General features: G+C 32.8%; 1 protein-coding gene across 2 annotated transcripts; it reads left to right on the top strand.

Annotated features, from left to right (window-relative positions):
- Positions 1–1696: 1696 nt before the first annotated feature.
- On the top strand, positions 1697–12747 carry LOC106765649 (zinc finger protein ZPR1). Of its 2 annotated transcripts, none has more exons than XR_002668473.1 (16): positions 1697–1920; positions 3066–3110; positions 3445–3485; positions 3577–3658; positions 6532–6576; positions 6927–6983; positions 7531–7590; positions 7681–7808; positions 8212–8479; positions 8569–8635; positions 9297–9367; positions 9436–9525; positions 10149–10257; positions 10977–11068; positions 11570–11721; positions 12295–12338. XR_002668473.1 is itself a non-coding variant. In XM_014650335.2 (16 exons), exons 1-16 carry the CDS (start codon positions 1795–1797, stop codon positions 12405–12407), a joined length of 1500 nt encoding a protein of 499 aa, XP_014505821.1. In that variant the 5' UTR covers positions 1700–1794; the 3' UTR covers positions 12408–12747. The 2 variants fall into 2 exon arrangements, 1 of the variants encoding a protein (XP_014505821.1); XM_014650335.2 differs by having other exon boundaries at positions 1700–1920; positions 11616–11721; positions 12295–12747.
- Positions 12748–12954: the final 207 nt, after the last annotated feature.

Genomic DNA, 12954 nt, shown 5'->3' on the forward strand with positions numbered 1-12954 from the left:
TTGTAGACACGGTTCTTCATTTACCCCTCAGCGCTGACGCTTAAGCGTATGACTGTATTGAATTCCACAAGGTTGGCGCTCAGCGCTGAAATTGGTGCTGAGTGGTGAGAGTGATTCCTCTTTTGCACCTTTCTTCATCCTTTCTTGAGTCCAACTCCTTCCTACTTCACTTTCCATCCTTCAATTCTCATTAAATCCTATCAAAACAATGTAAAACCAATCATAATATCTCTAAAACCACCTTTGATTCTCTTGTAACCTAACTTAAGTGTTTTGCATGATTCTAAGCTCATTCTAAGTCATAAAGGGTGTGTTTTAATATCAATTTCAAGTATAAAAATAACGATTTTTAGACCATTATCATTAGAAGCTTGTGTTTTTAACTGAGTGTTTAGGAAAACATTTAATAAGTAAAACAATAACATAAGTATTTTTATATTGGTTCACTTCAATCTAAGCTACGTCTAGTTCTTAATCTTTACAAAGATTACAAGGAGTATAAACCATTCTTGGTGTACAACAATCCAAGTGAATTAAAGTTTACCCACTCCTAGTTCCAACTAGTCTACTTGACTAGACCATTTTGTTTTCCTGAACTAAATAAACAAGTGTTTTGATTCACTTCTAAATTCACCAACATAACTAAGGTGCTTTTGGTTTATAAGTGTAGATTCAAAAAACTCTTAAAGAGATTATATATTCAATACAATAAAATCTGGTAACTTGAAAAGATTTTATAGTTCAAAGAAAGACATAAACGATGTAAGCTTTTGAATGAGAATAACATCATAAAGACTCAATGAATAATTCTTTCATTTTTTTCTCTTCACGAGTCCTCCTTTTATTTCTATTTAAGTTATGCTGTTTTGTCCATTATCTTATTTTTCACATTTTTAATTCAAATGATTAATTATTTCACATCACCAAAGGTATATACATGAGACATTCACCACCATACACTCTACTCTAATCACTTACCTAATATTAAAATAAACCTTAACTCAAAATATTTTAATTAATAACTTAGACTTTGTATTAAAATCCCCAAGTTTTACAACTTCGTAAGTCCATTTATACTAAGTTAATTCTAACAAAGAAATTACATATAACAATATTAGATTTTTTTTTTTTTTAAGTTGGAGAATGAATTTCTACAAATTTAACTTATCTATATCATCATTATTATTATTATTATAATAATAATAATAATAAGATTAAATATACTTAATTTTAATAGTTTTATTGTAAATAATTTTTATTTTGAAAATCTTTTAATTAAAAAGTAAATAAATTTAAAAAACAATCAAATAAAAAATATTTTATTTTTTAAAAACTTTATTTAAAAGATAAAATTAAAAATAAATGTAAATATATGTAGATATAAATTAGTAAAATTAAATATTTTTTCAACGACAGAAATTAAAACTGGTGCTAGAACATAACTTGGTTGGCTTTTACAAATAAAATTAAACATTCATCCTTAAAACGTATTATATTTAAACATATTACATTGAATAACTCATCAATTCATTCGAACCGGTGAAGAACTCATCCAACAATTTAAATGTGAACCGCGTAAATTCAACGTTTGAATCCAACAAGTAATTGGGCCATATAATGCCCCGACCCAAATAACTTAACCCGATGACGTGTACCCTAGTTCCTTCCAGCGTCTTCCCGAACACAAAACAGGCAAATAAAACTCAGAATTCTCCTTCTTTTCCAGCGGTTCAGGAACTCCGGTTGAAATAGAAGTTTCTCACAATAACGCGAAGGGAATCGTGGAATTTAGTAATGGAAGGGAATGCGAAAAACGAGCAAATCGTGGATGTAGGATCGGTTGTGGAAGCCGTTTCAGCTGATGACGGTGACGCTCCTCTCTACAGCCTCGAAAGTCTTTGCATGCGATGTGGTGAAAACGTAAGCTTCTCCCATTTTCCGTCACCGTTTGCTTTTCCTTGGGCTTTTCACTGAATTCACCGCGTTCGTTTCTACTTTTTCGCTCACCGCCGGCGTGGTTGACTCACCGATTCAATTCTCCATTCTTTTACCTTTATTTCTTTACTCTGTGAACTTTGCGATGTTAGCGTTTCGTTTTCTTCTTCCCCTGCGTCAATGCGTTTAATTTGTATTCAGTACTCGATTACTTTAACTCCTTCTTTTGGCGTCCCTCGTAATTACTCGGTGAACTTTAGAAGTACATGCCATGCTCATTTGTTTTTTCTTCTTCTTCTTCGCGTCATTGCTTTTAGTATAATATGTACAATGCTCGATCATGTTTACTCTTTGTTTTTTCTCTTCCCTCGTAATTACTCGATGAACGTTTATGAAGTTTAAATAATGCAGCTTGTTTTTTTCTTTCCCTGCGTCAATGCGTTTAATTTGTACTCAGTACACTATTCTTTTTTCTCTTGTTGGTGAACCTTCTCATGTTCTAAACCATGCACCTTTTTTTTCCTCCCTTGCTTCGATGCGTTTAATTCATGAGTTGGTGGTGTGTTTAATTTATCCATCAATGCGTTTAGTTTGGGGTTTGTGGGGTGGTAGTGAACACCGCTTTGAACTTACGACGGCTTGAACTGAGGTAACTTAGTTTTCATTTTGCCCAAGTTTGAAAAAGTTACTTGTAATAGTACTATTTGGTTAGTATGGGCTTTCAGTTGAGATATTCCAACAGCATCATTTCCTGTAATGACAGTTAGCATAGGCTTTTGGCAGAAAATTATCAATATAAGCCATTTTCTAGTTTATTTTAGTAATCAAATTTATGCCTTGAAGTTTCATGTAAGGGGAACTTAATTAAGCTCTTAATTATGGACTAGTGGTAGTAGAATAGTTAGCACTTCATTTATTTACAAGAGACATCGTTACCCGAGTAATTGAGTAATGACACTTTGTGTGTTTCATCTTTTGTGTTGTTTTATCCATGGCCATGTTAAAAATCAATGAAACAGTTATTTATTAGTGAAGAAATGATTCAAGTACGCCCTAAGCTTTAACATTGTATTTTCATCCAAAATTTTTAAATTTTATCACCTGACCTGAATTTCTGTCATGTTTGTCAGGGGATTACAAGATTTTTATTGACTTTAATTCCTCACTTCAGAAAGGTATGTCTTGTCTATATCTCCATTTACTCTTGTGATTGGCAAGTGGTTACTGTTTTTGATCTTTCATTGATAGGTATTGGGATATATCATATATGAAGTTAAATTTCACCTTTGTTTCTGTTATCCTTATGCTTAGGCCTCATTCACTTTTTCTTTTCCTGATGTTTTCTGTTACACATTTCAATTAAATGAATTATCATTTTTGATTCACAAATTAGATAACGAATCATATTGCATACTGTTATTTTCTGTTATTTTCATCTGCTGTTTTCTTTTGTTTTGTCTGTCCATTTGTTTTCTTAAATATAACTCCCCACATTTACCTTTCCTGCAGATTTTGTTATCAGCTTTTGAATGTCCACACTGTGGTGAGAGGTAAACCCTTAAGTCTATGCCCTCCTCTCGTGCATTGAATATTATCGGTTCCTTTGATCTTTCTCAAAAGTTATTGATTTTTATCTGTTAGGAACAATGAAGTACAGTTTGCTGGTGAAATTCAACCACGTGGTTGTCGCTACACTTTGGCAATCCCATCAGGCGAACAGAAGGTTGGGTTTATTCAAATTTCAACTCCCCATCCCCAAATGATTATTATAAATGATATAACACAACATATATGGCCCTAGATGAATTTTAAAACATGTTGTAGTAACCAGGGTACATATAATACTGATATGGGTGCAGGTACTCCAATACTCTTTATCATCTATCTTCTTGCCATTCAGTTAATGTCCATGCTGAGGTTCTTGACAACAGTGACTGCCCTAGTTTGAAGGATGATTTTTCACACTTTTGCCGATGTCTTTCTCTTAAATAGCATCCATGTTTAAGTTAGAAGACCATTGGTGTTAGAATCAATATTTACCTTGTAGGATCATACTGTCCCATGAGTTGAATACACCCTGGAAAATCCCTTTCTTCTCATTTGTGAAGCCCTTCCCAACCTATTAGTAACCTTCTCCGTCTTGCATTGATTCAACCTTTTCATTGTCAGAACTGCATACCTTCGCTCTGTGATTCCATTGTTTCCTTAGACTAGTGCCACCTGTAACTTCTATTATTGCACCTTCCTTTGGCTGTAGCAACATTTTCAGCTTAGTAATCCTTACCATACAAGTTAATTTTGTGGGGTTTAAGCTCGAATTCTATTTTGGTAACAAAGCCAATCCTAAATAAATTGCTGGGTCACCTGCATTGGCGGAATCCAGTCTGATAGACCTTGGAATAGGGGTTGGCGGCTCAAATGCACATTAATTAAGGACAACCCTGGCCCACCATGATTTGCAGCCTTGTGAACCCTCATTGTGATAGGTGTGAGTGGGTGAGTATAAATCCCGCATAAGGCTTGGAAAATTTTACTTAACAAACCAGTATTTTGTGGTTAACTTAAATCCTAAACTTAGATTCTAAGAAAGTTCAACAGCATAATTTTCTAGTCAACTAAAAAAATAGAATTAAGAATTTCTTTCCCAGATTTCTGATTATACTATTTGGATACTATGACTTACTACTATTATAATTTTTATCTACTTTTGTTTTAATACTGTGATTTAAGAGGTTATTTTCTTTGTTTATGATATTCTTATGCATATGTACTATATATGTATAATTTTGCATTTTAAGTAAAATCCTAAGATCTTATCGTCCAAGTTAAGATCCCGTATCTACGAGTTCTTAATCTCCTCCTTATCCTAGGTAGAATATCGAGTTTAACATTGTAAAAGACATCTATCATGTAATGATATGAAACTATATGAAGAAAGATGGCATGCAATCAAGATTGTCAAACTTAAGAGTTCATAGAAGACGTGGAGGCTTTGTAGACTCGTCTCAAACTCGAAAGAGTTTGCTTACCGTAAAAAATGTTAACAATAAATACCATAGTAACATTTGAATTCCATAAAAACACCGTTATAAAACAATAAATTACAATAGTAAAGCATCTTGCTTTGTCAATAGATTTCTACTAAACAAGTTTAAACTAAATCAAATAATTAAAAAAAATATTATCACTAATTCTTGTTTGTAAAGTAACAAGTAAATTATTCCATTATACATTATGCTTTAAATATCTTGTTATATTTTTTATTATTTTTATTCTTATGTTGATCATAGTCTATATTATGCTTTAAATAGTTTTTATATTTTTTTATAGGTTTAATTATGTTTTTAGTTTCTAAACTTTGGGGTGAATTTGGTTTTGGTCTCCCAAACTAAAATAAGTTCATTTTAGTTCTTTGAATTAGAAAAAAAAAGATGGTTTTATTCCCTAGACATTAAATTGGAGGGGACTAAAATCAGTTTTCAAAAGATTATTTTGGTTCCTCAAAATTTGATGTCTAGGCACTGAATTCATGTTTTTTTTTTTCAAATTTAAGGGACTAAAACTTTTTAAACTTGGAAGACCAAAATTAGATATAAAAAATTTAAGCGGCTAAAACAAAATCAAGATTGTGCTCTTCAGTCTTCTTCCATACTCAACCTGGTGAATATTTTCATCTAGACATTGAAATATCTTAAGCCCCATTTAGGGTGATTGTGGGCTTTCAGTTCAAATGCAATTTTCAAAACAAAATGCATTTAGCCAAAATGGAGCTGGAATAATTTTTCTCCTAATTTTGAAACACATCCAGTCACCATTACCACCATCATCATGATTGCTATTACCATCACGATTTCTGCCAACACAATCATGATCACTACTACTAATATTGTCTTTGTATTGAAAATTACAACTGAAAACTGTCCTGAAAAACTAAGTCATCCTGAATGAGGCCATAGAATAGTAACATCCGTTCAAATTGTAAAAGAACTTTCTAGGATGGCGCCGTAATGAACTTTTCTTTTTTAATATTATGGTTTTTGTTCTCTTTGGCATCATGGCTCCTTCCTCCTGCCAGTGACTTTTGCCAGTCTTTAGCACCTTATGAGGATGTTTGCAATTAAAAACAGTGCAACTGGCATGGCTGGTATATTGTGAGCATTTTACTGAATAAAGTATGATAGGCACCTCTGTGATGGAAACTGGAAAGAATGCTGCAATTCTAGTTCAGCTTTTTCTTGCCCCTTTTCTCACCATGTTTATGAAGGAAGTGGTCAAACTGGGATTACAGATGTAATTATGAAGCTAGGAGGCTTTTTGAATATAGTATATGTTGTTTGTCATACAAAATAGGGAAAGAAATATGAAAATTTAAATTGTCCTTGGTAGAACATTGATGCATATAGTAACCAAATTTTCACTAACCAGTAGTCTTATTGCATGAAACAGAACATCCTCCAGGAAATAGCCGTATAGAATAAATTATGGCCTATGTATGCTTCCTTGGTATTATTTTATTTTTGTTTGTAAGCTTGTCCTTTTTGCTTACCGTTATGATAATTTGTTTATACAAGTGTCTGACAAGTTTATTGAATGCAGATGCTAAATCGTCAAGTGGTTAAATCAGAATCTGCTACCATTAAGGTATTTAAATTTGTTGTTTATTTTCTTTATAATTATTTAAACTTGTTTACTCTGTTTCCTATTTAGATTGTAATCTTAAAAATTCTTTAGTTCATCGACACCCTGGTTCTTGTCTCTTTGAAGTCTTAGGGCTACGGCACATAGTCTTAGTTGAACTCATATCATCTGCCTACCTATTTATCTATATGCTGTCTATTTAGATAGATAGAAAGATAGGCATTTTTATGAAAGAAACAATTTAAAATGTTGAGTCTAAATTTTAGTGACTAATCACTCTATTATTGAAAATTCAGTCTACTTTGTAATACATTTATTCAAAGGACACCTTGCTTATATGTATGATTTTGCAGATACCTGAACTGGATTTTGAGATTCCACCAGAGGCTCAGCGTGGTAGTCTGTCAACGGTACTTCTGATACATATTTCAATTTACTTTGTTGTATTATGTTCCTGGCAATGACAGGTTTGCTTCAATTTTTTTTTCGGGGTAGGACAGGGAGTTAGCTGTTATTTATTTTGTCAGTGAATATCTCAATTCTCAACACTGCCTTTTTATTTTAAGATGGCTAAATTTACTCCGCATGTGTATAGTCAACTAGTGAATAAAGATGTCAATGTGTCCTTTCTACTTGGTCAAAACAATTGCAGAATTAATAAGAAGAGATTGTTATCCTTTTAGTCTATTGATTTTTAGTTTGTTTGATTTAGTTTAGATTTCTGAAGCTCTAGGTCCAACTCAATCGTATCATAACTTTGGCAATTTCCATATGCACCCTGTATTTTGTAGCCAGGATGATACCCATCGTGAATACTATTCTTAGTTTCTACAATTGGAAATGTAAATTGTGGGTATCAGAGAACTCTAACGCTCATTTTGTGAAAATTCATGAACATTGAACTGTTGAAAATTGTAGTCAAATGATTCAACAATATCTTTTGCTCTGTAATTATAGGTGGAAGGGATACTTATGAGAGCAGGTGATGAACTTCAGGCCCTTCAAGAGGAACGCAAAGTACTACTTGTTTCTGTGCTAAATATTTTTTTCTGAAATATGAGTTTCTCTTTAAGTAACTTAATTAATGATATGCTTTCTATCTGCTAGAAAGTGACTCCAGAGACAGCTGATGCAATTGATCAGTTCTTGGTGAAACTGCGAGCCTGTGCAACAGGAGAATCAGCCATCACCTTTATTCTTGATGATCCTGCTGGAAATAGCTTCATCGAAAACCCGTAAGCTATTGTACATTGTTGATGTTTTTTAAATGAATAAAAGTATTTTAATTAGAGAAGAGATTATAAAGGTATCCTTCACATACAAGTAAGTGACACAAGGCATTCAGTGATAACATAGCAGCCTCGTGGATTTGTTGTTCAAGAGATGAATGTGGTTTAGTTTGTAAATTGTGTTGACCTCTGTATGGGCTCAAATTTAGTCACATTGTGCTTGTGCGTGACTTTGGTTTAGATGCATGCATTTCTGAATCATACCATATTGTATCTTTTAACTTATTTGAAATTGGTCAAGACAAACATATATTTGTTGGTTAGGCAAACTTGTGCCGGCATTTGGTACTTGGTAATATTAGTCCACTATCTGGTACTATTTTAAGTAAATGGAGAACACATTGAATAGGTTTGCACCATCGTCTGATCCATCATTGACGATCAAGTTTTATGAGAGAACTCCTGAGCAGCAAGCATCATTGGGATACCTTGTTGATTCCACACAGATTGAAGGAACTCGTGTTGATGTCCTGGAAGGGGGAGAAGCTGTGCCTACTGATCAGGTAAGGACAGAACCACATGGATCAATAGGGGCTACAGCTGGGCATCGAGCCATTGCTCAGAGTAACAGTGCAGAAATGGCTGAAGCCTTGTTTCGATATACGGCACCAGAAGAGGTACAATTGCTGAACTATAGTTATGTGTACCAAGTTTTGGCCTTATTTGTTTGTTCACTCGGTGTCAGATTGCTGCTTTTTATTGACAGGTGATGACTTTCCCATCTACTTGTGGTGCCTGTGCTGCCAAGTGTGAGACTCGAATGTTTGTCACCAGTATCCTCTTAGCAGCATTTTCAATACTTTTCTTGGGATATTGTTTGATTATGTTACGTTTCTTTAGAAGGATTCTATCATTTTAAACTCGATAATTTAAAATTTATTGGGTTAAAGAGGATTTATATTGTGTATGCTAGAGTACATAACTTTGTGGGGTAATATAAAATTATATAAACTATTGGGACTTATTTTTCTTTGATTCCATGTTTGTATTCAAGTTGAAATTTGGAGCTTTCCTCACTATTTTGGTCTGCAGTAAACTGTAATTGTATAAACTATAGGGGATGGCTTTTCGTTATTTCAAATTCTGTTTTGATTCTAGTTTCATGTTTTAAGTTGAAAATTGAAGCTTAGCATCATCGATTTGGTGCTGAATATTTTTCGGATAACCATGTGTTCAATTAAAAATCCTGAAAATGATCTACTTTCAAATTCAGAAACTTGACTATGGATTTAATCTTCTCAAAATTAATTTCAAAATGAAACATCTATCTACAATGTTGACATGTACTCCATTTGCTGATCAGTTAAAAACTAGATAATCTTTACTTGCTTTCTTGATAACAGTGTCAATGCCACATCCCAATTTTATATTTTATTTTGTTGCATGAACAATTCTTGGTATTTCTTCCACACTGTTGAGCTTAACAATGGACAGATATTCCTTACTTTCAAGAAGTAATTGTTATGGCATCCACATGTGATATCTGTGGCTACCGCAACTCTGAGGTATGCTGATTTCTTGAGTGCGGCTCTGTCTTTTTAGGGCTGGATTATAATTAATTTTCACTTTGCAGTTGAAACCTGGTGGACGAATTCCTGAAAAGGGGAAAAAAATTACTCTTTCTGTGAAGAATGTCAATGACCTTAGCCGTGATGTAATAAAGGTCAGCAATTCTTTTCGTGATCTTAACTAATCTCAAACCATTAGTTTCTTATTTATATATGTTTAGGGATGAATGATGGATCTTGTAGTTTATCCTTGCATTTAGGGAGCATGTAATTTTCTTATTTCTAGTCTGCTATTACTGCAAATTTGGATCGGTAAAAGAAATCTCATTAAAAGGAAGGTACTTTGTGTTTTGGTTATTGAGGTTATAGCTTTCAAATGTGGGGAAAATCGTAAGCTTCCAAACTTGTTTTGCTGAAAGTTTAAAGTAACTAAGTATAGAAACTAATCATGAGAGCTCTTTCAGTGCTACTTTAAAATTTTACTTTATTCTTCAATGTATTTTGATATCTATAGCATTTTAAGGAATTAAATTCGCATTTTGGGGTTATCAGAAAGCTGAAATGATTCATCAAAAGATAACTTAGAAACGTTAACATGAACATGTTCTGTTTTCAATGATATGTCAAAAGTTGTTATGATACACGTACAGTCTTGCTTGTAAAGACAACCTGTTAAAAATGTCATGACGGTAGCCATGTAGGCCAGACAATTTAAACATTATGCAATCGGAGATCTATACATTTTATATCTATTGACTGAGTAGTTTGGTTTGATTAGTCTGATACTGCAAGTGTAAAAGTTCCGGAACTTGACTTGGAGCTGGCAAGCGGAACCCTTGGAGGAATAGTTACAACTGTTGAAGGTTTAATCACAAGAATTGGTGAAAGTAAGTATCCTTTCTATCAATCACATAAACTATAATCTAGGCAGCATCCTAATGAGATAGGAGGATTCAGAGTGATCTTTGAGAAAGGAAAGGACATCATAGTACCCATACACTTTGTTCAGCTTCAATTGTAACAAAATGATGAAAACATTTTTCTTTTCAATAGATTTTTCATTTTTCAACCACTTTAACGTCATTATTTGTTTCTTTCATTTGAAAATCTATCTCAAATATGTTTTGAAAGTCGTCTAAATGCCAAATTTGTATTTGTTTTGGAAGGGTGGAGAGTTTAAACGGTTCTCTTTTATCATGTTTATGATGTTCTTGATCCTGTGGTGTGATTTAGATTTTAATATAATCTCGGATTAAATAAGTTTTTTGTCTTTAAATTTTGATGCAAGATTTGGTCCTTAAACTTTAAAAATGAATAGATATAGTCTTTTTAGTGTAACTCCATTAAATTTTTTTGACGTGTTAAACGTCGTTTGAGTTGTTTATATTGTTTAACACTTTCTGTCTCAAATGCCAGCTTGGAATGCTGTTTCGCACTAATTTTTTTTTTTTTTAATGTTATTAGATTAAAATGACTATATCTATTCATTTTTAAAGTTTAAGATATGAAGAAATTCCAAGTGGCCAAGTTTAGAGATTACAAACATATTTATCCCTATAATCTATTTATTTTTTCTATAATGTATCAATATGATTTGCATGTTCAGGCCTTGAGAGGGTCCATGGCTTTACTTTTGGAGATAGTCTTGATGAAAATAGTAGAAGCAAGTGGATAGACTTTAAAACAAGACTAAACAAGGTAACACATGACTATTTATGAGAGTTGGTTTAAATTTCTCCAATGTACAATTCTATCTATCAGTTGCTATTGCAATTTTTTATATTTATTCTTGCACCATGTTTTGTGGCCAACTGGGAAAAAAGGGAAGAGTGCAATACATAACATCTGGCAATGTAAATTCTTCTTTCTAAAATGATCTTGTCTTGTATTATTTGTTCTATTTTAGGAAGAGACCTTGTCATGTTTTGTTCCTGTTTTGACACTTCAGTTTTGATAAATTTTATCATAAGAAAGAAATGGACAACAAAGAGAAAAGGGTCTAAGGAATTTTAACCAAATGCATCCCACAAGATGGGTCCCTTCTGAGCAACAAAGACCTGTGGTCATATTCCATGCTACTTTTGAGTTAGACTTGGATGTTTCTCTAATACCAACAACTAATAGACTGCATCGGCTCTTCCTATCTTTGAATTTGAAGGCTTGAATTTTACTTAACCGATTTAAACTTATTGCTTCCAGGTCTTAATCCCAATTTTTTTAATCTGCATCCTTTCATTGTATGCAGCTTCTTAGCTTGGAAGAAGCTTGGACTCTAATTCTTGATGACGCATTAGCCAATTCTTTTATAGCACCTGCAACTGATGATATGAAAGAGGACAAACAATTAGCATGTAAGTTTTCCAACTCAGACATAAATAAAGCTATGCTTTGTGTAGATAAAGTTCACATTTTCTGAGTTGAATTTGTGAATATCTGTTTTATCCCCTTTCCGTTTCTATATTTATACCGATTTCATTCACTATCCATATCTTTGGCATCATAGACATGAGAAATGTTTCTTGTCTTTTTTTTTTTTTATTTTTATTTTTTTATACATAATGGAAAGTTGAAACATTGATCTTTTATTTCATAAAATATCTGATTCGATTCAACGATTAGAGTTGCTAGAAACCCCGAATTCAGTATAGACCATCATGTGAAAAAAAACAAACAAAAATAAGTTTATTTCAGACATTTCCCCTTGTTAGGGACTCGTGCTTCAACCTTTTGCTTTACAGTGTGACCTGAGTAGGCTGCAAATTGGATTTTATATGATGAATGGATCTAATGCTGAATGTGAAAAAATGATTCTGATTGTTTGATGTTATGGTTATCTAGACTGTGATGCATAGTTTTTCATGTACATAGTCATCATGTATTGTGGTTTTCTGTTTGGCAATGTCGTTAACACGGTGTTTCTCCAGTTGAGGAATACGAGAGGTCATGGGAACAAAATGAAGAATTAGGTCTGAATGATATGGACACCTCTTCTGCCGAAGTTGGTTCTGCACCAACCAATACTTCTAAAATTGAGTGAACATCATGTGATTTCCTCTCCTCACTTCCAACCAAAACAAATGGAAGTATTTTTGTGATAGTTTGATATCATTGAGAGAGAAGAATGAGCCTCATTGGCTTATTGGTATATTTTAATGTAAGCCCATTAACTTGTATCATCCTTCTAGAATAGTTCAGCTGAAAGATGTAGCTTATTGTGGTTAGTTAATTGCTTATTATTTTTGTTTTTCTGGTTTTGTGGCCACCTGAGATGGTTTCTTAGAGCAAATCTTTTCTTTATTTAGCATACCGGCGATAATTATCAAATGTTGTAATATAACAAAGATAAACTTGAAATATACTTATCAAATGTTGTAATATTTTGAAGTATGTCGATTAAGCATTGGTAGACATTCATGGTTCCTAATTAAAAGAAGGAAGACCAAGAAAAATAATAAATTAATTATTAACATTAATATTCTTAAAGGTAAAGTTGGTAATTAAATATTTTGTTATAACTGATCTTTGTTAGTTTAAAATAAAATGCCGTTAATTATATTTCATTGAAAACAGTATTCTCAAGGCAA

Source organism: Vigna radiata, chromosome 7, assembly GCF_000741045.1.
Source record: "Vigna radiata var. radiata cultivar VC1973A chromosome 7, Vradiata_ver6, whole genome shotgun sequence".
Taxonomy (NCBI): Eukaryota; Viridiplantae; Streptophyta; class Magnoliopsida; order Fabales; family Fabaceae; genus Vigna; species Vigna radiata.

Bases quoted from the DNA above. Each gene is read 5' to 3' on its own strand.
- LOC106765649 (XM_014650335.2), top strand. From the start codon at position 1,795: ATGGAAGGGAATGCGAAAAACGAGCAAATCGTGGATGTAGGATCGGTT. The intron at 1,921-3,065 runs GTAAGCTTCTCC...CATGTTTGTCAG, and splicing joins GCATGCGATGTGGTGAAAAC to GGGATTACAAGATTTTTATT. The intron at 8,480-8,568 runs GTACAATTGCTG...TTTTATTGACAG, and splicing joins GATATACGGCACCAGAAGAG to GTGATGACTTTCCCATCTAC.